The following is a 26675-nucleotide window of genomic DNA, read 5'->3' as shown; positions in this document are numbered from 1 at the left end:
TCAGGAAAGATCTGTTTATCTTAACTTTAAAATCAGTTTCATGCCTGCATGCTTTTGATGAAAGCTTGCATCACTGACATTAAGATAGTTTTGGATAAATATTGGAGCAGGCATCTAGCCAATTACACTAGAGAAGTCATGGGGCCAACATAACATAGCCCCAGGTAGAAACACAGCCAGGAATGTAGTCAAGCGTAAATTCAGTTTTGTCTAACTTATTATCTCGGGCTATAGTTTCCTTCGTTCTGAAGATGCACTGATGTCACTAAGTGGACTTTAATGACATAACTCAAAGGTTAAAAGGGCCTGTGTTGTCAGCTATCCACTCTGCAGACCTAGTCCATTAGCAACAACTCTGCATGTGACCTCTGCCCTCCCTCTGGAAGGCAGTTCTCCATAGTCATCTTTATGCATGCGCAGTGCTACTTTATACCCCTACAAATGAACATATTATTGAATTAAATTCCAAATTAAGCTATGAAGTTGCGTTTATCAATATATTGACAATGAAAAAAATGAGTTGCTCATATTGGCACTGAGGATAATCAATAAATGTTGCAGTTCCCCTTAACTCTACAACATATTTTAGCATCGTGCATTTCAGTGTTTTGATTTTAAGGCTCGGAACTTTACTGTGGTTGTCTCAATCCGATTTAGGCACCTGTTTTAGGAAAAAAAAAAAAAAGATCTGATAAACCGAATGTATGCACCAAATAGAAGACTTTACTACAACATTTGCCGCAAGCAGTGGAGCATTTTAGCTCTTCAGGTTGTCAAAATCACAATTCTAAAAAGTAAATTAGGGTATATTTGTAACAATTTGGTCCTTTAAAGTGATCTCATGTGTGCTCATCCCATGATCTTTATTGCACTTGTATGTTCTGGAACAAATGTCCTTCATAGCCTGGAGTTGTAAGGTAACATGACTGGAGAGAGCCTGTTTTGATAACAGAAGACCAGATGACACTTTTCTCCTCTCTTGTCTGTTAGTGACGTCTGTTGCATTTAGATACGCGCCTAAACAACACACACACACACACACACACACACACACACACACACACACACACACACACACACACACACACACACACACACACACAGATTGTTTATTACATGTCAAGGATAAAGCATGAGCAAAGCATGGTACGTCAACGTCTTGGGAACTAGCCAATTGCATTCTGTAGCGTATGTCTGCTAACTGTATGGGGTTTGGTCAAACCCAGAAAGATAAATGTGAACTTTTGCCTGAAATCTGTGCTCATTCTGGCTGAGATCCTGCAGGAACTCTGTCACTCTGAGACCAGTGCTGCATTGCTTTATATGTGACCTCAATAAATACTTTGACTGTGAACTGAGGGTTGCTCCGGACCGTTCTTGGGCTTCCAACAAAAGAATCGGGCTAACAATTTTTCTGATGAATGTGCAAATGTTAATATGTCCGCCATGTGGCGAGTCATAAAGTTAGCAAAGTGGCCCAGCAATGCCAGTTCTGGCGCGACCTATCTAAGGTTTATTAAGGTAACCTAACATAAGCAACCATAAGCTATCCTACAGGTCATACAACCAAGTAAGGCTGTAGAACACTGTCTTTTATTGCTTGTGGGTTTAATTTTTCATCAGTAAAAGAAAGATTTGTTATCTTCTTTCAGATGCTCCATTAGCCTAATTCATTTTGTGTGGTGACTTAAGGGAAACACAAAATGCTAACAAAACATTTAAAGTTGTCATGATAGACACTTGCTTATTTAGCCTACACATGAAGCAACATTAGCATTTATTTGGAGTTTTTGTTCTGATCCAAATGGCACATATTAGGCCAATCTTTACTCTCCTGTTTCAGTCTTGCCTGAGAAAACTCAGAAAGAAATCCAGCTAGGTGCTAATTGCTGCACTATATGTTCAATAGCTCGCCGCTAACTTGGTCTGTCTGCTGTTTGGGGCTGGAGAGGCAGCATGCCGTCATAAAATTAAACTATGGGCTAAAAGATGCTAAAACGCTCCTTACAACACAGCAGAAACACTGTGGAGTTGGGTGATTTTCTCTTAGTTTCTCACTATGAGCAACATGTTTCATATCACAGAAAGTCATTCAATTTACCAATCTAAAAATAAACATTACTGCAGCTTTAAAATCATTCTGAATATCACCGAAATAGGCCTAAGTTAGCAACTGTTACAGGTTTGGTGGTTGTTGGCCAAAAGATAATTAATTTAAATTTTTAACTTCAATCACAAAACTAAGTTAAACTTGTCTTGTTGCATGTGATTACAGCATGTGCTCTGCAACATGACAGCTGATTGCTTTAATGGTTTCCAGGCTGCCTGACGATGCATAGATTATTAAGAAAATAACCCCACTGACTGCAGATGAACTTCTGACTTTGAACACACACATGCACAAACATTACACACAAACACGCACACACAGATTCTCTCAATGCCACACTGTAAGGCCTACAACATGTTTCAGATAAAGAATGCATTGTTTGGAGTTGTTAGGAGGTCAGAGGTGGACATCTGCAGAGAGACAGTTTCCATTACATCAAGTGTCCCTGCTTTCACCCATCCAACCCCCCCACCACCCACAACCCCCTGCTGTCCCCTCACTTCACCCCCTGAAATACACAGAAACATAAAAAAGAGGCCATCCACTGTGCAGCTCAGCTAAAGCCTGCTGAGATAAGCAGGACAGCTGGACACAGATGGACAGTCCAGTGAGCTCGACAGGCAGCCAGGTAGACTGAACAGACTTTAGTGACAAAATCAGGTCTGACCTGGTGCCCAGTCCCCCCCCAACCCCATTTCCTCTTCTTCATTTGTGTTTGTTTTGTCATTTCATAAACAGTCCTCACTAATCATATTTATAAGAACTCATTTTGCTTCAAACCTCTTCCACATATTTGCTTTTTCCAATGCTTTAAGCCATAAATTGATTCTCCATTATTTTAAGAATTATTATGATTCCCATGAACCTACGGGAGACTGGCAGGTTTTTCCAGCCTCTATAGATTATTATAATACTAATATCGTATTAAGAATATTGTGGAATTATAACATTTTGCAGCACCGGGAGACAGATTTGATATTTTCAAGAACTTTGGCCTTTTCCATTATATTAGATATTATATTCCATTACATACTGTATATTCCATTATAGAACATGAAATCTTGTACAACCCTGATTCCGAAAAAATTGGGATGTCCTGTATAATGTAAGTTAAACAGAATGCAATCATATCCAAATGAACTGTGTTTACTGACAGTTTTCTGAAGTGTTCCAGAGCCCATGTCGTAATATCCTTTCTGCATCCTCGCTTGTGAATGACTGAACCTTTCGAGGATGCTTCTGTCACACCCAATCATGATACATGTGTCAGAAAAAGAACTCTCAGCCAATACTTCATTACACACAATGTTTTCAAGCAAGCTTACTATAATAAGTATTACATGTGCTACAAAACCTTTCTTTGTAATTACACTAATTTGTAATTCTGTTATTTTACAGTAGACAGGGCAGACAGGGATCATTACAGATAACCTGATTTGTATCAAACAACCAACCCTGTCAATCATCAATTTCTCCAAATGTATGGTGTCATAGTTACGAGTTGCTAGACTGTTTACATCCGCTTATGTCCTGATTATGCATGTATAAGGCACAGGGCATTGAGGGTGAGCCTCAGTGTGTGTGTGTGTGGGGGGGGTGTTGGCGGTGTTTGCTCAGCTGCGAGTGTTGTTCTCAGAGCAAACAACCTCTTGGAGCTTCTCGCATAGGCTCATCTCCTCCTCCAGTACGAATGTTAATGAAGCCCAAGGGAGGCACAGTGATGGGAAATTCTTTCACACATGCGGTCCCGGAGACTATCACTGTCATTGAGTGAAGTGTGATTCCCACACAGTACCCTTGATATGACAAACCAGAGCATTCATGTCACTGGAAGGAGGACCGGACAGTGAAGTCCTGCAGGTCAATGATGTCACTCCTTTGATTTTGGGAGCGCTCCACATTGTGTATTGTGACAGACATTTGATGCAAATGGCTCAGAATGAAAGGCAACCTTCAGAGAAATGTGACAGGAAAATATTATCTCATGTTTGCTCCACAGTCCCTCTGGCAGAGTACCATCTATTGACATCCACCCACTGCAGCCGCACCACAAAATTCACTATTGTTCAGATCCACAGAAGTAAAAAGCTGCAGAGTGTGGTATTTTTCCATATTTGTTTGTGTGTCTGTTTAGACTTTGTTAAAGGGCAGTGCAGGTGGGGTTACGTACAGGTGCAGTCAACACTAGACTGAGGTGGAATACAATTAACTCAGACTACTCCCTCTTGAAACACATGTTTACATGCAATGTCAAGGCGTAGGATGAGGTCATTCATTTACATGTGTTGCAGGTGCATTTCTCCAAAAGCCTAGTTTCCATTATTGGTCCAAATTTTGATTTTCCCTCTAACCCTAAAAGAATCTGGGACATTTTCCATCTCATAGTGGTAAATCAGCCCTCGTGCATTCAGCATGTTCTGCCCTCCTTGAGTCATAGGACTAAAAACATTTTCATCAAGCTGCAGAGCTGTCCTACCCTGTGGGGAGTAGGTGATACAGAATGCACAAACATAGTGGAAGGAATATTCTTTATATGAAGTGACACAAAAATCACAGCTTTGCAATTAATGCTTAGTTTAGTTTTCGGATACTAAGTGTTGTAAATGGTCATGCTATGGATTTTCAAGCATGTGTAGAAAGCTTTAACCCCACTCAAAACATCCAGTGTGATATATGAAACTGACTTTGAGCTGTTTGATGAACACTGTACAGTCTCTGACATATACATGATGAGTGGTTTTGCTACACAGTCCTGTTTATCTGAGTGTTGATCATTGCTGTTAAGGTTTGACCAACATCTTTCCAACAACACATTTTTCACAGGTATGGTCATTTGTGATATACCAGCAGTCATTAGGAGCACCGCCAACCAAAACAGAGATTAAAGAGCTGGCACTCAGCAACACATCCACACGGCCTCGGGGAAGGGCAGAGGCTAAGTGAAGGAGAAGGATTTTGGCTGCTGTGTCTAATCCAAAGGTAAATAAAAAAAGGGCAGCTGTGGCACTGAATGTCAAAACAGAGAAGCTGTGAAGGAGCTGCTGGGTGGAGGACTTCTATCAACATAAAGCTTTTTCCTTTCTTTTGGAGAAAGGAAACTGGTTTTACACAATCAAAAAAGGAATTAATCTTTAGATGCAAAACAAAGCTGTAAAGACCAAACTTAGATTTTGCATTCAAAGTAAATTCTAAATGAATATATGATAAAGTAATCGCTGTTGGAATAATTGGGAAGAAGGTGAGGATATATTAAAATTCAGTCTTCAAGTTGATTAATTGGATTCTGCAGTAATGGGGAATATGTACGTAATGTTGTTGTAGTATTCCATAACAGTCCTCATAGAGGATAGTGCAAAGGTTCCAACACGTGTTAGAATGAGGATCATAGGTGCACATTTAATGTTTTACCAGACAGATTTGCCCTTAAAGGCAGCAAATATCGGTGTGTGAGTATGTGTGCTACTCTCCATCTGCAAACAGCCAAATGGCCATAATTTGAGTAGCCACAGACCCAAATATGCAAAAGCATACCTAAATATAAATACACACACAGAAGAACTGTGTCCTGTCCACCCTTCCCTTAAAACATAAGCGGTTACTGAAGGTTACCTCGAAATGAGAAAGCGGACATGATGTTGTTCAGCAGTTAGTCACATAAAATCAAACAGAAAAGAAATATTAAAGACAGCAGAGGAAACTGGTCCCAGTCCGGTTGGAAAAGTCAAAGTGAACAAAGCAAGAAAAGTAAAAGAACTGCCTCATGTAATATGAAACAAGCTCAAGTGTGCCAGCTAATTACTGGCTGATCTCTCTAAACTCACATTCTTCTCTGTGCATCTCTGACAGACTGTGGGCTGAGGAACCACAAGTCCTACATGACAGACAGCAGATGCAGCACTGATGATGCAGGCAGACGTCTGAGTGTATCTGCACACTACAGAGCTGTGTCTCCTCTCTCCCTGTGTGTGTGTAGCCAGCACACCCCAGGGATGAAGGAGCAGTGCAAAGTAACTGTGTCCTAAGAAGACTTTTGCAATAAAATTGTAAAAACATTTCGGTTTCAAACATGTAACTTATGAATGGTATCGGCACGAGCAAACAGTTGATTAATAAATTGATTAATTTATCGACAGAAAGCAAATGGAAGCAACTTTAATCATGGATGAATCTTTTGCACCTCTTTTCAAGCAAAACTTCCAAATATTTCCCTTTTTCAAATGCACGGATTTGCTAATTATTGTATGTCTTATCTGGACCCTGAAAAAGAACATGATTAATAGATTAATCAAGAAAATGAACTGAGAGTGAGAATAATGATTAGATACAGCCCTAAACTGAAAACTCACATGTTTGTTTGACTAAGCAGCGACGTTCTGTGTCTTCACATGCGCAGCAGGCGATAACATGCATGCAAATATTTAAAACAACAGCCACAAGTGTGCACATAAACAGAATGTTACCACTTTCCTCAAGTCAATAAAGTTTCAGATGCTCTCTTGGTAAAAAGACTTTCTTTGTATGTGTCCTGCCCCAAAGCATAGCCTGGACAGCACAGAACAGAAACACAATGATAATGATTCATGGTCAACATTTTAAACAGTAACCATGGAAACGGTGTGCCCAAACAACAACAACAGAAATCCAGTGGCATTTCAATCTTTCTTTTCTAAAAACCGTTACAGTGAGAGCTGTGCATTTTTTTCTTAAAACATAATCAGGTCAATGTAATAACTGCTTCTGACGTTAGTTTAACGGCTCTGCAACAGCAGCGCACTCTCTTTTCCTCTGTACTGTAATGGGAGCCACGGTTACAGAACTACATCATCTCAGTGAGCGTCACATCATGGAAAACACAAGGCCGTTTTCAACGGAAAGTCCTGAGACCCTCGAAGAAACACCCATTCTTATTTTCAAGTTTCCACTGATTTTTTTCCCAGCAGAATCCCATAGAGCTAAACGTTAGACACACACAGCAGTGACACCTTTTACAGTTGGCCCATTGTGCCCAGCTGTGTTCAAATCAAAGTCACTGTGGCTGAATGAGCACATTCCAGACAGGACGCCGCTGCAGTGAGGCCGTTCAGCTCTCTAATATACTGAAGACATTTAGGTAGAGGCTCTTTCATACGGCTCTATGACATGCTCGCTTGCCAGATTTTTGCACTCATAAAACACTAAAGGCAGCTTGGTGGGAGTTTTATTCCAGTCACATCAGAGACCAAATAAGGTCAGGAGTGAAAGCACATGAAAGGCTTTTAGGTAAAACTGCAAAAAATATGTGAGGGGGTGACTGAATATGACTGAAAGAGAGGAAGCTAAAGTATGGTTCTGACAGCAGTAAGTTTGTTTTCCTGAGGCGAATAAGGTTCACAGAGCAAACCAAAATATGGCCCATAATATTAATCTCAACCGTAATACTTACTGAAACTGTCAACAGTAAAACAATGTGACTAAGTTTCACTGTACAGAGGAATGTCCCGTCCAAAGCAGACTCCCGCTGGGCTCACCTCATGATCATTTCTATTGGCTAAACATGGGATCTTTTCAGAGCAACTCAACCAACGGTAAATGGGAAGTGAAGGTTCCTGGAGGCAGTGCTTTTGGGGGGACAAGGTGGAGTTTGTAGGTTGGAAACAGTAAGATTTCTTTTTTCAGTTATAGTTTGTTTGGAAATTTAGAGGCTAACAAAGATGCTGTCTGCTCTCTGAAACTTTTACACCTACACTTGCCTTACTTACTAACCTACACTACATCTATAAAAACATGTTTTTATGAAAAGGGTTAGCGTCCACACCAGGGTTTTCAGGTTGCTGTGAGACGACTACACGATAGGAGACTCGCGAAATGTAAGGATTCAGATTCTTCAGCTCTGCAGATGAAAAATATGGATTTCACATGTGATGCATCAAAACTAATCAAACAGCTTGATATTGCATGACTCATGATCATGATTCATTGACAAAAATGAATCATATCCAGTGCAGATGTTATTGAGATGTTTGAGTTTCACAGTGTATACACATGGCACCTGGTGTGGTATGGTTGGGGTTAGGGAAAGACTGTGGAATGACAAACAGCACAACATTAATTAGCATTATTATAATTATTATCTATGATGAGAGGCTACTCCAGTCTCTTGCATGAAAACTGTTGCATACACTCCACCACTCCAAACTCCACATCCTTAAGGTGTCATGCAAATTGCTTTTCAGACATGATTGGTGGAGGCTGTGTCCAAACACATTTGTAACCTGCCGAAGTCAGCAATTCCACACTCACATCCTCTTCACACAGTGACTGGCCATGTGTGCAGAGGTGAAAAAATATATTGCCCCTCTCTATGATGGCAGTTTGGGGAAAACACATTGCCTTGCGGTGAAGTCGAACTCTGCATTATACAAACTAGTTTGCTGCGAGCATATACCTGCCCCAACGTTCCATGTTGTTACATATAGGACACACTTCTACCTGCACTGGCACTGAATGTTGCAGGATCATAGTTCCACTTCAGCAGTTTGGAGCTCCAGTGATTTGCTCAAGGCTGCAGTTGGAACACTCTGATATTGCAGGCTGGTTGTCACAAGACATTCTCTGTAACCACGAAGCCTGTGGCAGTCCACAATGTGATGAGCAGTGTTCGTTGTGAATAATAAATAACTTGAACATGTGCAGCATCCTACAGAAACACTGGATCAGTTCTTTCTGACTTTCTGTAAATGTAGAAATAGAAAATGATTTTCCTCATCCATTGTCAAAAATCCCCCACCCCCATACCTACACATGCTGACATTAAACCCGTACAGGGACAAGTGTGTTCTCAACGTCCCACTTCAAAGCTCAGTGTGACCCAGCCTGCACCGTCCTTTCTGATTTTCTCAAACACACAAATGGCAAGTGCGGCGCAGATGAAACCCCTCATGCCATTACCATACAAACCAAACACTTCATTTCTCACCCTGGTGCAGCGTTTGCCACTTCCAGCTACCTCATTGTACACACACGCACACACACAAACAGGATAAAGAGGGCAGAGGAAGCTCGGTCAGTTGCCAAACAAACAAACTCCCTCTCTCCTACAGAGCTGTATAAGAGGAGCTTCACAGCAGGAGGTAACTAAATGAAAACAGCAGCAGACAGAGGTGTGAAAATGGAAACGGAAAGGGGGGCTGACCCATATTATGGGTCTCGTAAGGGGTCTGTGAGGGAGGAGTGGATGACTGATGACACTTCAGTGAAGCCATTGTCATCAAAGACTGTTAATTGATGGACAGCATTTTACCTGAGTCCTTCGGCAGGTCGTATTTGACCGCATCTTCTAAGACTTGACCAGTTATCACGCTCCAACCTGAGCAGCTCTTCAGCCATTCACACACAAAGTCAAGATGACTGGGGACATAAATTGAGTTCGTCCACATTATCTGCCTCCATGCATGCAATCCAAGCCACTTCACTGAGTGAAAAAGGTCCTCGGTGTCCCGCAACATGCAGCATTTTGTCTTTCTCAAAATACAACCACTTTTTTAAGCATAAAAATATCTATTCCACCTCACCCCTCTCTTTTTTTTAGAAGATCAAGATGAAGAAGTCAAGTAATTAACAAGGAAGAGGCAAAGAAAGGGTGGACTCTCATTTCTAGATGGTGAGTCTGTCAGCTGAAGTGTTGCTAGCAGAGTTTGTCAACTGTAGCCCGGTAGCAAATTAGACTTACATTAGCTTCACAAGTGTGAACGCACTTTTTACTTTTTAATGTTTTAAGCTGACTCATTTTGAAAATGAAAACTTTTAAAGACATCTTAGTGGAGTATGAAATGCCCCTGGTCTTGGAAGAAATGCCAATGTTGTCCTTAATCAATGACATGGATGATGAATTGATGATATATTGTGATGTGATGTCTGAATTAGAGCATACGTGCACACCCTGAAATCTCCTCGTATTCACACCGCTCTCCAATGATCCAACATAGCTGTGACTGTGCTGCACTGTGTGCGTTGCTGAAGGAATCACATGAAGAACTGTAACATCTGTATCATTAGTCTCAGTCTGGTCAATGTTGAAGCCTTTAACATGAAATGCAGAACGGTGTGAACTGCCACAGATGATGAATATTCTTAATTTGACAAACCCACATTAGAAATTTACTGACCCCAAAGATGATACATGGCCACTCATCTGAGGCAATGTACAGTATCATCAAATACAATCAAATAAATCTCTTTAGAATATATCATGATGGACTGAATTGCCTCCCATGGTCATAAAATTTTCTAGTGAGATTCAAAGATCAGTTAAGGCGATATCATCAACATTTCACTCCTTTCATGAAGCATCTGTTGGGTCACTGCCAAACTGTTTTAACCCTCCTATTCTAAACTGGGATCCGTCCCAGCTGTATATTCCTTTACATTTACTCTGTAGGGAAATAATCTTACCTTCTATAACCTGCAGGGCAGCAGCCAGCCAGCACAGCAGGGCGAGATGCAGGGCAAGAGACCACCTGAGGAGATGCATCAGTCACATTGTGGAAGCTGCTTTTGGTGAAGTTTTAAGTATACTTCAAAACATTTTAAAAAATGTATAAATGTCATGTCATTGATATAAAATAGGTTGCATTTCGAGTGTGTTAAAGTGTAAAGCTGTTTGCCCATGAAAAAGCTGCGACATGTTGCTGCATCACAGGTCTACTCTGAGGTGACTGAAGTGAAGCTATGAGGAGTCAGGTAAAATGGATTAAAATCCTCTCTGCTTTCTTCCTGTGCAGAAAACATTGAGGTAACAGTCTGTTTAATGGCCTTACCCTTGAAACATTTCAGCGAGTAAATGAATAAAGATCCAGGTTTGAAGGTGAACTCCAAGTGCATGTGTGTGATGAAATTCCAGCAAACTCTCTGTGGTCCCTCTGCCTCACTGTGCAGACCTGAAGTCACAATGCTGCTCTCTCTCTCTCTCTCTCTCTCTCTCTCTCTCTCTCTCTCTCTCTCTCTCTCTCTCTCTCCCTCTCTCTCTCTCTCTCTCTCTCTCCCTCCCTCTCTCTCTCTCTCCCTCCCTCTCTCTCTTGCTCTCTCTCTCTCTCTCTCTCTCTCTCTCTCTCTCTCTCTCTCTCTCTCTCTCTCTCTCAGTACAAAGCCTCTCTCAGTTCTGAGCTGAGTGACTCTCAGACCCACAAGTTGGGAAATTTGACTCCTTTGGAGGAAAAAAAAAACCCTCCCCCTTACTCACTTACTGGACCCTCTCTCCTAACCTGTTGCTTGAGTCAAGTTCCTTTCAATATTATGTCATATACATATGTGCATGTGTATTTGCACATTTATATGTTTATTTATTTTCTTTCTCTCTCTTTTTATTTTACCAAATTTTCTTACTTTGAATATTACTATTCTTATCATATGTGCACATTCTTCAGGTCACACTTACACATGTATGAATACATGTGGCACACAACAGAGAAACACATACAAATAGAAAACATATTTTCTATACTTAACTCTCACAGCAACAAAACCAACTCAATTAAAATGGTATCTTCTGTTTATTATGTTTTACTGGTTTTGTGTATATTTTGTTACACCAATGTCTGCTTAATGTGTTATCTCGCATGAAGTATATCATATCATCCATCCATCAATTGTCTATACCCGACTATCCCTTTCGGGGTTGTGGGGGGGCTGGAACCTATCCCAGCTGTCATTGGGCGAAAGGCGGGGTACACCCTGAATCGGTCGCCAATCGATTGCAGGGCGTATATCATATCATGTACATTTCAGTTCAGTCTATCTGTCTGTGAATCTTAAATACAGTTTATTAATGCCTTTCCAGTTCTATCAGGACCACTTTATTTTATGATACATCCAGCTGATACGAGACTAAGAATAAATAAACTGAAAAGTTAAGGAATTTTAAAAAATGTGTTAATGAATGAAATTTGCCAAATTTGTGTGAAGGGTCTTTACAGTTGGTTCAGGATATGATGAACTCTATCCTAAGACCCTTCATTTGGACAAGGAGAAACTCCCCCCAAAAGCCCCTCTTCTAGGACAGACAGACATGCGATACATGTCCTGAGTACACGGTAGATTAAATTAAATGTGACAAATCAGATGACGATATCAGATGGATTGTACACATAGATGAAGAATGTGAATCCAGGAGGATGGCGAGTGACTTCCAGGTGCTGCCCATTACAGTAAAACTAATAAAATCAATACTGGACAAAACAGCGTCTTGTTTTACCTTTATGATAAGACCACCGCAATGTTCATCTCTAGCATCTATGGAAAGCACTAGAATAACGTTGGATGGAGGGGTGACAGCACCTCACAAATCACTGCACTACCTCCACGCTGAGAAATCACTGTTTGCCAAAGTGTTGCTTTCACATTAGATGGAAATTGACTCCCTGGCTGCTGCGAGTGAAACACCATCACACAGTGCTCCTGTGAACAGCAAGGGGCTGCCTTTGGCTGTCTGGTTAATGTTTGGTTTCCAAACCGAAAAGGAATTCATCTTTTCAAAAGCCATCATTCATGTGTTGCACAAAGACCGTTTGCTCCAAAAAAGGTCATTTGACTCAGACTTGTCATTTCTGCATCAGCAATTGTTGTCTGGTTGCTCAGGGTTTTCAGCACTTTAATCAGGCAGACAAGAAAATATTTTCCGCCCATTACAGTCACACCCTGATACTGCCACGCTGACCATGCTGATCACAAACTCTGTGAAGTTTTACAATGCAAAAACACCCATTAGGCTGTCTGGTATTTAGTCTTTTACCAGAAAGGAAACAATAAATGGAAAGAGGAAGTTTGATCATCTTTGAGGAGTTTCTTGAGAAAAAAAAAAAAAAAGAAAAACTTGCCATCCTTTGAATTTTATCTAAGGCCAAAAGACTGGACCTGCAGCAAGGGACCTGCAAAACACCTGCAGTTCAGTAATCATTTTATCCTACATTTTGGTTTATGCAGGCTGATCTGTGCTCACCAGCGAGCAGGACACAGCTGAAGGCAGACAGCAGATAGCGATCATCAGATTAGTCTGTGTGGCCTCAGGCAAAATGAGTTTAACGTAATTTCTAACAAGATGGTCTATGAAAAGGCCCCTTTGTTCATGAAGCTACTTAAATTCAGTGATTTAAATTCAGATACTGCATGCAACCATTATATTGGCAGCAGCAGACGCGCAGCAGTTTTGCAACAAGTTCAGTCGGTCGAAGTGGGAGAAGTTCCAAGTGGACCGCAAGAATAATAATTTCTATTTCACAGCAGCCACAGACACAACTGGTCCAGTTAGCACTGGATCAGGGGTCAATAAGGTCAGAGGGAGACTCAGTGAAATTGTCCATGTTGTGATGTTAACACCCCATTATTAGCAGATCCAGGAATGATAATGGCTGGGAAAGCAAGAAAGGTGCCCTCCCTTTCCTCTCCTTCCCCCCTCGTCCTCTGTCCCTCTCCGTCTTCATCCCACTTGTGTTTTGCTTCTTTAGCTCTTCTCACAGATTCAGCGCTCAGATTAGCTACTTCTCCAAAACAGAAGAAAATGCTGTTTAGCCAAAGCTTCTGATATTGCTGGAAGGTCAGTGGAAGCTGTGGGAAGATGATGGCCGTGGTGAGCCTCAGTGATAAGCATGCTGTTTGTTAGGAGAGCCTAAGAGGGAAGAACAGGGGGCTAATGATAAATGGACCAAACAAACACTGCATTCATTTCAGTCATTCATATAAACTATGGACACACAGAAAATTATGTTGTAGACCAATATACTGTAGATTATATAAGAAAGAGGAAATCCATATGATCATACAAAAGACCTGACAATGTGAAAAAAAGACCTTTCTCAAGATAAACTTTAGTCTTTAAGCATTTGTTTTCTTCATTTATTCACTGTACAATTTAGACATGTCTACAGCCATGTTAGCAGCTCAGTGAGGCTGAGCGCTTTGAGCTAAATGCTAATTACAATTCTCACAGGCTCATGTATGGCAGGTATAAGGCTTAACATATGCACAATCATAGTTTAGTGTGTTAGCATGCTAACATTTGTTAAGCAGCTCTGAACACAAAGTACAGCTGAGGCTGTGACAAGGGAGAAATATTCAGTCAGTGTCTGTATAGTAATACTACACAATTTTCAGTTAGGCCACGCACAAGTGAGTTTTGACCCACAACTCAATGATAACGCTGCTATAGACATGCGAGTGATCCACTGGTGTATATCTGAGATCTGTGCATAGTGTGCAGAGCATGCAGAAAGGACCAGAAGCTTTGGCATGCACCCCTTGAGCCACGGTGTTGTGTCCACTGTTGCTGGTTAATATGTACACTGGCATGGAGCAGTTCAGTGAGTGTTCAGTGTGCACATAATAATTCATACATACCACATGATATACACAGTATGTGTAGCTGTTTGTGCTGCTCATAATGTACACATGAGTCAGTACAGGACATCTCTCACGCTGGATCATTACTGCATTTTGCTCTTCTATGCAACTTTAATTGCACAACAGAGGCAAGAAGCTGAAAATGGCACAAATCTTGTAAAACCTCCAACATTTGCAGAAAGTAGGTTTTATGAGCTCTATGAAATTTTTTTTTATACAGTGACACTTGTGGTTGTTTTTTTTATGTGGATCCTGGCCACAAGACAATATTCCCATTGGGGAAACAATAAAGTATCAAATTAGGTTAACTGTTCTGAATGTTAGCAAAAGACAGCGTTTTCTAAGAGTAAGGATTACAGACGAGCACAGAATGCAGCAGAGTTGTAGCTTAGACAGCGATCGGAGCATCAGACCGTGATTGTTGTTGTTGTTCTGTGTGTGCTGACCCAGCTAACCACTCTGTGGGACAAACAGGAAGCCATTTATCCAAGGCCAAGTTCCCCTCAAAGCTTCCTACAGCAGCTCCAAGATTGTCTTTGTTCTTTTGCGAGCCAAGAGACAATGATGATTTTAGGATTAAATTGATTTTTGGAACGTGAGCCCGGGGCCAGTTATGTAAGATGATAACAGTCCAGCTCAGATCTCATCTGGGTCAGACAAGAACAGGTTCCATCGGACAAGAATATATCACCCTCTGGGGGCACGTTGAAATAAAAATCAATAATTTTTCAAGAGACACTTGCATAAATAAATAAAAAGTTTCAGTCAGTGAAGAGCAATCAAAGAAATGTGCTCTACGTCTGCCATTCGGTTTCCTCTCCTTTGATACAGACTTCCTGCTCTGACCCTTCCTGTCTTTTGTCCGTGCGTGTCAATAGATGCATGTTTCACGTCATGTTATGGGAGTTTCCATCCAAGCCTCAACAAACACTTCACACTGTGGGCCAGCTCATAATTTATGGGCACAAATGGTCCCTAAAGCTCTGATAGAGATGAACATACTGTATATTAGAAGCTCTCAGTAAAAAGCAGCCGTGCATCTCTTGATGATAAAGTCAAACTAACCAAACCTTCAAGGAGTTGGATTGACCTGTCTATACATCACATGACACATTCACCTGTCTTTAATATCCAAATCCTGTTTTTTGTTGTTAAGATTTATTGTTGTTGTTATTTATTGGGGTTATTTTGCTGAACAATTGATGGCAGATTATCCAGTTAAAAACCAGCTTCCATTTTAGCAGTGGGGTTTTACAGTTTCTACTTTTGAAATCTGTCCAAGTATAGGCTAAATTATACTTCCTGGGCTAACATCAAGGCTTGGGTGCATTGCTATTGTACATAGTAATTGAAGGTATCAAGACAGGCACATCCTGATGTTCAGTGGACTTTTCACAGTACCCGGAAACAAAGCATGGGCCTTTAACTGAAGAGGCTGAGGGGCTCAACAAAACACAACATTGATAATATTTTCAAATGTATTAAAACAACGGATTTTCAAGCAAGTAGAAGTTTTAGTTGTTGCAAACATATCTGGAGAATAGTTCTTGGAGTGTAGGTAGTGGTGGCTGGATAGATGACATTGACACAGAAGACAGCTGTGTCTCCAACAGCAGTCTCAGGATAATTCCAGTATATTACAGCTAGGATCTTATTTTCATTCTTATGGACATCATTCCTCCATGATAACACTCACTAAAGTAACTGCTGGGATCTGGGAATACAGTGAAACCACTAAAATCAACCAAAATGATCTTTCAATACTGTTTACCTTCGATCACAAAGACAGTCTTACCCTGATGTTAACAGTGACTGTGATTATTTTCCTGCCTAAGCCTAGAAGAAAAAGTACTTCTGAGCTTCTGAGGCGTGACTGATCAGCAACAATTGGAAGCCTCTAGGGTGGGATGCATCATCAGTCATCACTGTGTCAGCATATCACCTACCATGGGATGTAATTAAAGACAGCAGGCTACCGTGTTCAAGTCTAAGGCATCAGCGCTTTCTCTGGCCAATTTCTTCAGTTCCTTCACAATTGGTCCCTCGACAGGGAGACAGGAAACACAAGGAACAGCGCGACACAAGTACTCCTGTATTTTACAGACTAAGAGTTCCAGACTTACCTTTCTTTTTGATCTATTTAATATGGGCGTGCCTTTTTTCTTGAATGAACACATGACACATTGTAGATAAAGTCTGTGCTTAAAAACAGGCATTAAATGAAAATACTACTACACAGACTCCATGTTTTCTGTTTTCCTCATCAATGCGCACTGGCTGCTGAAAAACTGAGCTCACACATGGAGTGTAACATTTTGCTCAAACACAAAAATCACCGACTCAACTAAAATTCATTAAAATGCTAAAACCACCAAAGTTCCTTCTGCATTTCCACTATCTCTTCCTCTTTGATCACTTGGCACACTATAATTATCTGTGACAACAAAAAACAGTGGGTAAGCAGTGCTATCAATCGCAATCACTGCTGCCACATTTGCCCTGAAATTGTCCTGATAGTAAAGAAAGGGACTTTGGCTTGAACTTCTGATCCAGTGATATGAGGCAAACATGACATTCTATTAAAAAGACTGGCTAAAAACATGTTCAACTCATCCCATGATCCCAAAGTCAGTGCAGTGGCCCTGAAATAAATAAAAACACTGTCAGTTATGTTAGCATTCCACCTAGAAACCAATGAGCTAGTTGCAGCTACTACAATCACTGAAATGCTAAAAATGACAACAAACTGTAGTTAGTGTTCTTTCCTCCATCAAATCCCTGCTGAAGCAATAAAACATGTTCAATTGAAATGGCAACTCTTTCAGAAAACACAATTTATCTGAGGAAAGAGTGTCTTCACAGTTCACCACACAGTTCGTATAGATGTGGTGGAGTTCAGGAGATCCAGGAGGAGAGGGTCTGGAGAGCATCTCTGTGCCCCTAGATGATGCACTGAGTTCAGCCTGCGCTACAGGTAGATTCCCCCGTCCTTCCCAGCAGCCATGGTCCTCAAAAACCTACGTGTGGGACGAGGTGCACTGCACTTCCTCTGTCCCACATCTTTGTCCATGTCCCATCTCAAAGTCATGACCCTCCTCTGTCAACCCCTGCCCTCTGGGGTCCTACTGTCCACCAATGTTTCCTTCCGATACCCTCCCAAGCAATTATGAACCGTTTGATGCTAGGAGTAGATGGTAATGACCTCCCGACCTCCTCCACGAACCAACAGGACACGGTCGAGACCGTCCATCAGGACTTCCAGGAACTCCATATCTGAGAGACACACTCTGGTTAAGGACACACATTAGAGCAACACATGCTAACACGTTCAGATACATCCATTCCTGGGAATACTTTTGAAAACCTCAATTTTTGACTGTGGAAAATGTACCCAGGTACTCTTCTTAGGTACAAATGTGATATTACTTTAAAGTTGCATTTCACTCCATTTCAGAGGAAAATGTGCTTTGTTCCTCAGTACATTTATTTAACAGCTAGTTACCTTTCAAAATTAACATTTATACACAAAATAGTTCTAACTAGCTCCACTTCGACTGAAGCCATCAGTTTAGATACACAGAGGTCATGAGTCCAAGCCATTTTATGTTGTCAGTTAGCAGTCTGGTCATATCATTTGTGCATTTTAAATTCTAAACGTTAAGGTCTTAGTGCTATTTATTGGTGAATGCTGAATCATTTATTTATTCACTGGTTTAAAAGTAGCCACCTTTAAACATAATGAGTCCAAATGTGCTGGTAGTGGCTTATAGTACAAAAGTCCATCATGTGTATGTTTTTAACTGTATAATGTAGCTACCACCACAATAAATGCTCATGGGGGCAATTTTTCTGCATTGAATACTTGCTTTAATACTACTTAATATGAGGCTACAGCCAGCGGCATGTTATCTTAGCTTAGCATTAAAACTGGAAACAGGAAGACAAAGCTACAAAAGAGAGGTCTCCCTTGTGACCCCTTATTGCTACTCAATTAGCTTAGCATAGCAATAAAGACTGGAAATGGGCAAAAAAAGCCAAGATAATATCTGCCTAACATCACCTTTAAAGCTCACTAATTAACACTTAATGTCTTATCAGAGCACCCCAAATTATAGAAAGACAAAATTCAAAGCTGTTTCCAACAAATGAAAAAGCATATCTCTTAAAATGTGCCAAAATGTCTTTGACTGACTGACTAAATGACTGAATGACAGCATGGCTAAATCATTGACCGATTAGCTGAAAAAGGATACAGTTCTCTTCCCCTTTCTTATTCTTCGGCGGGCCTGGCATGTTGAGCAAGACCAGCTGTGAATTCTGGGATTTCTTGACCACCACCTCATTAAGCTTCACAGCTGTGTGCATCCTGCGCACGTTGGACTGGTTGCTACATTAAACCACAGACATTAATAAGAACATCGGCTATCTGACCGCTCTGCACAGAACACAGAATCATCAATGCACACCGAGCACAGTGCGAGTGAGTGGAAAGAACACACACACATACATGCTGTATGTTTCTCACCATGCACAATGGCGCTCATGCGAACCGAACATGTGATGCACTTTCACACAAGCATGCCAACACATTGTGAGATCATTCTCACCACATGCGCAGAGAGTTTATGCACATGCAAGCAAAAAGGGAAAGATGACTTACAGAGTCTCCCACTCACTAGAGGAAGGGAGCAAAAAAACAAGATGTCAACATTAAAGATCAGCCCCTTAGATGATTTTATAGTCAGTCATTTTTTGGATCATCTAGATGCAGAAGAACAGTATTAATAAATCACTGTACATTACAAACATACAAGCTGATAACAAAATTACTGGATGCACCTCAAGGGAACAAAATGGAGCAATTTTTAGGTTTATCTTTTGATTTACAAGTACAAATCTATCGTTAATATGTAGCTAAGTACAGCACAACAGCAGCGTATATGAATACATACAACACAGAAAATCAGAATAACGATTGAAGTACCATGCATAAAAAAACTACTCATGGATGTACTTACGGCTTCATATTAAACATGTCTTTGACTCCCATACTTTCTCTGTGTCTGTTCCTCTCGTGGATCAGTTTGTCTTTAGTCCAGGTCATGTGGACACGGTCAGGTGTGGCCCCTGCAGCTTTGTCATTCATTGTAGAATGAGACGCCGTGTTTCGGTCGTGGATCAGCTGGGCCTACACAAAGGATGGATGACAACAGTCTTCAGCCGTGTTACATCCTGGCTCTTCTCTCATTTCTATCATCAAAACCTAGGATGTTCAGTCAAATCCAATTTATTATTCTGATTCTGCATATTTGTTCAGTAGTAAGTAACACAAAGTGGATGATTAGAAAAGAGAAATTATGTAGATGTAGTTATTTCTATGGCAGTGAGGTGATCGACAGGTTTTTGGTGATGGCCATACATGCAGGAAAAAAACACAGACACACGCATGCTGTGATTGGATGTGAGCTGGCAGAAGCTTAGTTTATATTTCCAACAGAGAGCGATTGTCCCCTTTTTAATCATTTCTCCCTCATCCTCTTCCTCTTGATCTAACAACACAGGTGTATGTGCAGGCCCACAGTCACAAGAGATCCATAGAGAGAGATCCAGCATCATAGCGTCTAAGCCTCTAAGCAGTTTAACGATGCACCACGTCACTCACTTTCAACTGCCTTTATAACAATGAAAGCAAAAGCTAATGAGCTTCATGGAGGCACCTGGATACTTCTCACTCTGTCGTTAAAGCATGATACAGTAAGACAGTTTATATTGTATAATGGGGGCTTTCTAGTCTTAAAAATCACATATTTCCTTGACTTAGTTAAGAAAAACGCAAACCAAATGCTGTTGCGATACAAAATCCAAACCATACCTGTCAATCACTGGACGCAAAACAAAACTTTCTACCTCTGAACTCTAAAAATGATCCACAACAATTACATCCATTTTTGTTTCCACTCTGCTATGGACCATCCATAATTAAATTTTGATCTGAAAACACTGTTGCAGGCGTGAGTGTTACAATCTCTGAGGGAGTTGCATGTGATGTTAGTAATCCCACAGCAGCAGGTTGATTGAAAAGACCTCCTCTACTGGAAGTGTGTTGCACATTTGAAGGCACTCCGTGAGGGATTTGTCCTCCTCTAGTGGCAACTGTTGGTCTCTGTCTGTGCCTGCTCAGCCTCTGCAGAGCTGCAGTTGTTATGAATGGATTGTGATGACAGGAAGAAAGGATGGCATGAGAGATGAAGGGATGAATGGCAACATGATTGGCGACTGTGAGCTGTTTGGTTGCCGAGGCTACCTCTTCCTCTGGTATGCACGGGTTCTTGAGGGAAGCAGCCAATGATTTCTTCCGCTTTATGGAGCCACGCGATACATCTGTGATGCTCTGAATCTGTGCCCGTTGTCCACAAAGCCAGGTTGGGGGGAGAGTTCAAAGGTCACAACAGCAGAAGAGACCAGGAGGAGTTATGCTACGCCTTTCTCTTGGGGTGGGAGTTAGCTCCATAAGTGTATTACAGCTGTAATATTATTTGTACTGTGCTGGATACCATTTGCTGTAGCATTTCAAGTGTAAACATTACTTGGTTATAACCCGATTTCTTACAGTGAACATGTTACAGTGTGAGTGTCACAGTACCTCTCTCTCCCTCTCGGTGCGGGACAGCTGCATCTGTTTAAGCATCTGAGACCTCTGCTCCATCATCAGCGTCTTCTCATAGGTGAAGGCTGAGATGTCACTGTCATGCTGGAGGGACACAGAACATTTGCACTTTCAGATGATGCAAAATAAAGAGCTTTGATGGATGTGCTGTAGCGAATGTTCTCATTAAAGCAGCCACCCATCGTGCACAAAGGAATTAGAGAAATGACTGAGCAAACAGTCTCACCATCTCCACCACCTCCACCTCTGCATCCAGGCGTAGATGGTAGAGAAACACCTGGAGGTCTTTCTTCATCTGGATGGAGTTGTCGTCCATTTGGGCCACCGTGAAGATTCGCATTTTACACTTCCTCCATACCTACAGAGAGGAGAGACACGTGAGCATTCAGTCATCGCAGCGTTTTATTATTTTGAGTGACGGCGGGCAAATCGTGACATCTGGCTGCATTTGGTAGAATGTCCACTGTCTTATTTTACGGGACAAACAGAAGCTGCTTTATTGGAATAAAACAAAACAACAGCTCTTCATGTGCAAATTGTGCTGAAGAAAAAAGAGGAATTTTGATTTCATCAAAAAAAAAAAAGGAAAAGACAATTTAGATAAGACACACACACACACACACACACACACACACACACACACACACACACACACACACACACACACACACACACACACCTTGTGTTGGCTCAGTAAAAAGGGCAGCAGCATGAGCAGTCCACCATCATGTACGATCCACCACACATCAATGCTTCCCTCCTTCAGGCGCTCCAGGTTACTGGGGAAATGGTCGATGTTCTTAGCAACCAGAAGAGCCTGATGAGCTGCTGTTGTCTCTTTAATTGTTTCTGCAGAGAGAGAGAGAGAGAGAGAGAGAGAGAGAAAGAGACAGTAATGACGAGGCATAGTAAATGTTTTTAAGTCAGGCCTGTGGGGTACAGCTACACACTGTCTCCCTCGGCTGTGCCCCAGTCTTGTTTCTCTTGCAGAGATTCCTTTATTTGATAAAACTCCTTTGTGTCTTCAAAGCTCTTTTCAATCATACCAGTAAAATTGTGAGTAAGATAAGAGAAAAGCACCAATTAGATTATAGGACATCTTACTTTCTAAAATGAACTGAATGCGGGTAAACTTAAAGAATTAACTCTTAAACATGCAGTGTCATTTTCTTTATTGTGAATTGTTCGTCTTTGATCTCCTCCAGGGCGCTCCTAGTTTACCTATGAAGTTCCTCCTTGCGGATAAATCCCGGGCTTGTTTCCAACCTGCCGGCCAGGCCATCAGGACAGCGTTGTGTTTCATTCCTCCCAGTCCGGCTGACTGGACGAGCAGGGAGAAGCCATCTCGCAGGTTGGACGACACCACCACATGGGAGAAACCCTTCATCCGCTCGGCAACCATGGCCGCTTTCAAGTTCTGCATGGACCCAGTGGAGTTAAGAAAAGGTGAGTAAAGACAAGAACGGTAAAGCACAGGAGCTGTTTCACATGATGTGTACGATACGCTGAGGTGCTTCCATAACACGTTGGCAGCCTCTGTTCTCCTTTTAACTTGTATGAATATCTACACATGAAATTAGTTGTTTTCAGCTTGTTCTGCTGCCCCCAATTGATCAAATCTGTTAATGCAGCTCTAAACAATAATATATTATAATTTAAAATAGCTTGATATTTAAAATGTAATTTCAAATTAAAGAACAGTTCATACAGTTGTGTTGTTGAAATGTTTGTATTCAAGTTCAAATAAAAAAAAAAAACTATTGCCAAGTGAGTCTTGCAGCACACTCCAAACTTTATTCATTTTAATTTTGTTTATAGTTCTTAATATACATATGTGCTTTACTGCCAGGATCATATCACTTCAAAAAACATATATAAATGCTTAAACTTACACTCAGCGCCACTTTATTAGATACATTAAATCTAATGTAATTCAATAAAACTGTTTAAGAAAACACAAACCTGCTCTCCAGTCTTGACATCATTCCCCCGGGTCATGTAGGTTCCCTCCAGGACTGAACAGACGATGGTCAGTCCCTTTCCTGCTTTGAGCTGCGTAGTGAAGGACAGGAGACGAGGGTGTTTCACTGCCAGGTCTGAGTCCAGCTTACACATGACCAACAGCTGAGGCCTGAAGAGAGGGGAAGAGTAACAGTGACATACTGAATAGTACTAATGGAAAGCAAAGCGAGTGGAAAGCAGTAAGAATGAGCCGTTTTGATATAAATCCAAACCACATACACGTTAAGTCGACTGTATGAGTGGATATTATAGTACATATATACAAATAGTGCTTCACGTTTTGTGCTTCATTTCTATTCAAGCAAATCTCAGCAGACATGCACGCTCACCTCCAGTTTTTGGTGTGTAGTGGTGCTTCCTCCAGTCGGATGAGAGCATAGCGTGCTGCATTTAAGGACAGACCTCTGATCCCATCTCCCCACTCCTTCACTGCCCTGCAACCAATTAGTCCAAACAGGAAAGTTTCACTTCTTTTCCAAATGTTTGAGATGTCCAATTGTTTTACACAGTCTCAGCGGTGAGCTAAGCTGCCTCTACTGTCTTGACAGAGCTGTTTGCTATCACATCCACATCTCCAAGCACACGCAGCATGCGTGTGTCATAATCTGGGCTGTTTAGTTGTGTCATTTCCTGTTTTATTTTGAAGTTTTACCTCATGTGTTATATTGTACTTTACTTTCTGTGTTTTCCCTCCCTTGTGATTGTCTGATTCATTTCACCTGTGTCTAACTAGTTCACCTATATAAGTCAGTGTGTTCCTCTTTGTTGGTTCATCCCTTGTATGTGCTGTTCATGTTTCTTGTCAGTGTATTTCCTGGATTACCTTGTTGGATCTGTGCTTTGTTGCTCCCCTTTTGTTTTTTGATATTTGGACTCTGTTCCCCTTTTCAGTGTTTTTTTTTCTTTTGCTTTATCATCTTGCTTTGGTTTTGACTCTCTCCAGCTTCACCTACCTGTTAGTCCTTGGTTGCCTTATTTTGTCAAATTATTTGAACTGCATCCGCCCTGCCATTTGTTTAATGTGCATTTTGGGTTTGCTTCCTTTCCCTGGACCCCATTGTAAGAAAATCTAGTGAGTGGTTAATGAGATAATCTGATCTAAACCACATACATCTGACCTCCTGGGAGTGGCAAATAGAGACTTTGTCATTGCAACTAGGTTGACTAACTTGTTTATTGCCATTCCAAAACAATTGATTTAGTGGTGTAGTGATAAATCAATCAGTGTCACGGTTTTCTCCTGTGACACTAAAGAAAACCTAAAAGGCCCGTGTTGAGTCTATCTATAGGGGGAGCGATGCTTCAGTTAAATTCACAAACAAAACTTTCCTGTCTTTTCACAATGCAAACGAACAGTGGCTGGTATTGTTTGGAAACTACCAATAATGGAGAGTTTAGAGCAGTTTTGATTTGATCCATGGGCCTGAAACTCCCAGACTCACCCTCTGTATTCAATGTACTTGTAGATACAGCCGGCTATCACTATGGCAACCAGAGCGTAGTACCAGGAGGAGACGAACATGAGTGAGAGGCACAGGCTCATCCCTAAGAAGGACAGGGTCCTGCAGGACATGTACAGTACAAATTACCACAAGTGAGGGGACAAGTGGTTTTAATTAAAGCTTTGAATGTCTTTCTTCCAGATTTGATTTTATTGCAGAATTCAGTTGGAAGTTACTCTTACCAGTGATAGAACTTGAATCGTGGTCTCCAGTTGGGGGTACGGAGTAAAGTCTGAACAGCACAGGCCAGGTTAACAAAGAGATAGCACATGAGGAAAAACCTGAGCAGACACACAGACAGAAAAGATCAGTAAAGAGGGAAAAGAACGCAGTTAAATGCATATCATTTTGGCCAGACTGAAAGCAAGTGGGATAGACAGTGGATCTGTTTTTTGTGCTTTCTATTGTGTTAAACCGTGTACATGGAGAGGATGGGGGCCACAGCATCGAGAGAAGCGATGAGGATTCCTATCTCACAGATCCCTACGGTCAGCAACAGAGCCCAGGTGGGCTCGCCATTGGCCTTCCCATGACCAAAGACCTGAGACACAGACGCAGAGTGAGGGTCCAATGCAGTAATCCGTTTAATGGTAGAAATGTAAAAACACAACACAAACATGTCTTTTGACTTTCTGAATGCACTGTATAAAATGTGTCAGTGCTTTAGCACTCATTGTTCAGTGGCTTTTGGTTTAAGTCTTTAAGTCTGTAGCATATTTACATTAAACGTACCCTGTATGTGATCATTTAACATATTTCAGTCATGACAAACACCAAAGGCAATGAGCCATGCAAAGACATCATATGAGCTCTGGGGATTTTTTTTTGACATCGTATAGATACTTTTTTTATCTTATCATAAATTTTCTTTCTTTCTAATGTGGGGCTGGAACATCAAACTCTCTTAACTGGGTAACCTTGTCATAAAATGTTCATTTCAGCCTGACCAATTTCAACCTGTTCAAGATTTTAAGATTAGTATAATCTACGCCCGTAAAATTGCTATATAACAACAATGTTACAGAAGAGTGAAAAGATTTCACGCTGCAAAGCTTCTAGTCCTGCCGTCAGAAATGACTTAACAAATGTAACAGTTAGTACTGGTATTAGAGGAGCTGAAACAATGAGAAAATAAGAATAGCAGCTGTCAGTGGCATGTTATGAGAGCAGTGCTGTGAGAGTAAAATAGAGAAGGTCTTTCTAAAGCAGAGAGGTCCATGGCTACTGTAAGAGGCGGTCATGTGACAGTCACCAAGGTATTAGAGGAGATATAATAGGCTAAAACCAGCCCTTGGCATTGAGTGTGTCATTGCTGTTAATGCCTGAGCCTCATGTTGAGCGAAATCTTTATCTAACTAGACTGACCCAGTAAAGTCCTGTCCTAATTTAACCATGTGATACACATCAGTGGCACGAGGCACGTGATAAAACAGACAAGACCTTTTCAAGACAAAATAAAAATGTCATTGTGTGTCGGTGTTTGTGAGAAACAAAGATCTTTTTTAACACTGACCTGTAAGAATGGGATGATGCCATCCCGAGCGATGGCCTGCAACAGCCGGGGAGCGCCAGTGAGGCTCTGGAGCCCCGCCCCACAGCAGGAGAAAAACGAGCCAATCACAATCACCCAGGGTGACGGCCAGGCCAGAATACCAATCACCGGGTTCTTCTTTACCGAGAAACCAAACCTGAAACACCCACAAGAATGTGTACAGTTTACTCTGTATGCTCGGTCTGTACATGATGATGAAGCTGCTGTGACCTGTGGTGTGGCTCAGCATTACTGACCATACAGTGACTGAATAGACTGAAATGAGTTTTCATTTTGTTTCTGAATTAATTCATTAAGCCTGCCTGCCATCAGTTATTCCTCTACGAAGCTATGGTGAAGAGGAAGGTCATTGAAAATACACTCACTTGTCTCTCAGCACCACTCCTTCAATACAGGCTCCAAACAAGACCACACAGGAGATGTCTGACCGTGACGTTGAGGTGGAAATACCTG

General features: G+C 41.3%; 2 protein-coding genes across 5 annotated transcripts in view; both read right to left on the bottom strand.

The window, feature by feature from the left end:
* Window positions 1–11006, bottom strand: part of col15a1b (collagen, type XV, alpha 1b) — a 50075-nt gene extending 39069 nt beyond the window's left edge. Inside the window, exons 1-2 of the mRNA XM_070974491.1 lie at window positions 10906–11006; window positions 10541–10605 (exon numbers count right to left, since the gene is read on the bottom strand). Of these exons, the coding sequence (XP_070830592.1) occupies window positions 10541–10605; window positions 10906–10916 (76 nt within the window). The 5' untranslated portion in view covers window positions 10917–11006. The remainder of the gene's footprint in view (window positions 1–10540; window positions 10606–10905) is intronic.
* Window positions 11007–17121: 6115 nt separating this feature from the next.
* LOC139338987 (solute carrier family 12 member 7-like) overlaps window positions 17122–26675 on the bottom strand; it is a 30342-nt gene continuing 20788 nt past the window's right edge. For 2 of the 4 annotated variants that reach the window (XM_070974379.1, XM_070974378.1), the window contains 13 exons: window positions 26588–26645; window positions 26184–26358; window positions 25093–25211; window positions 24853–24951; window positions 24611–24730; window positions 23498–23602; window positions 23109–23277; window positions 22368–22563; window positions 21826–21995; window positions 21373–21504; window positions 21123–21230; window positions 19498–19667; window positions 19100–19154 (listed from right to left, as the gene is read on the bottom strand). In XM_070974379.1, the coding sequence (XP_070830480.1) occupies window positions 19136–19154; window positions 19498–19667; window positions 21123–21230; window positions 21373–21504; window positions 21826–21995; window positions 22368–22563; window positions 23109–23277; window positions 23498–23602; window positions 24611–24730; window positions 24853–24951; window positions 25093–25211; window positions 26184–26358; window positions 26588–26645 (1640 nt within the window). In that variant the 3' untranslated portion in view covers window positions 19100–19135. Of the gene's footprint in view, window positions 17753–18732; window positions 18867–19099; window positions 19155–19497; window positions 19668–20756; window positions 20877–21122; window positions 21231–21372; window positions 21505–21825; window positions 21996–22367; window positions 22564–23108; window positions 23278–23497; window positions 23603–24610; window positions 24731–24852; window positions 24952–25092; window positions 25212–26183; window positions 26359–26587; window positions 26646–26675 lie in introns of those variants that run through there. The other 2 variants (XM_070974381.1, XM_070974380.1) reach the window with 2 other exon arrangements.

The sequence above is a fragment of the Chaetodon trifascialis genome, chromosome 11 (genome assembly GCF_039877785.1).
Source record: "Chaetodon trifascialis isolate fChaTrf1 chromosome 11, fChaTrf1.hap1, whole genome shotgun sequence".
NCBI lineage: Eukaryota > Metazoa > Chordata > Actinopteri > Chaetodontiformes > Chaetodontidae > Chaetodon > Chaetodon trifascialis.
The sequence above is the reverse complement of the archived record's forward strand: the minus strand, read 5'-3'. Positions and strand labels throughout refer to the sequence as shown.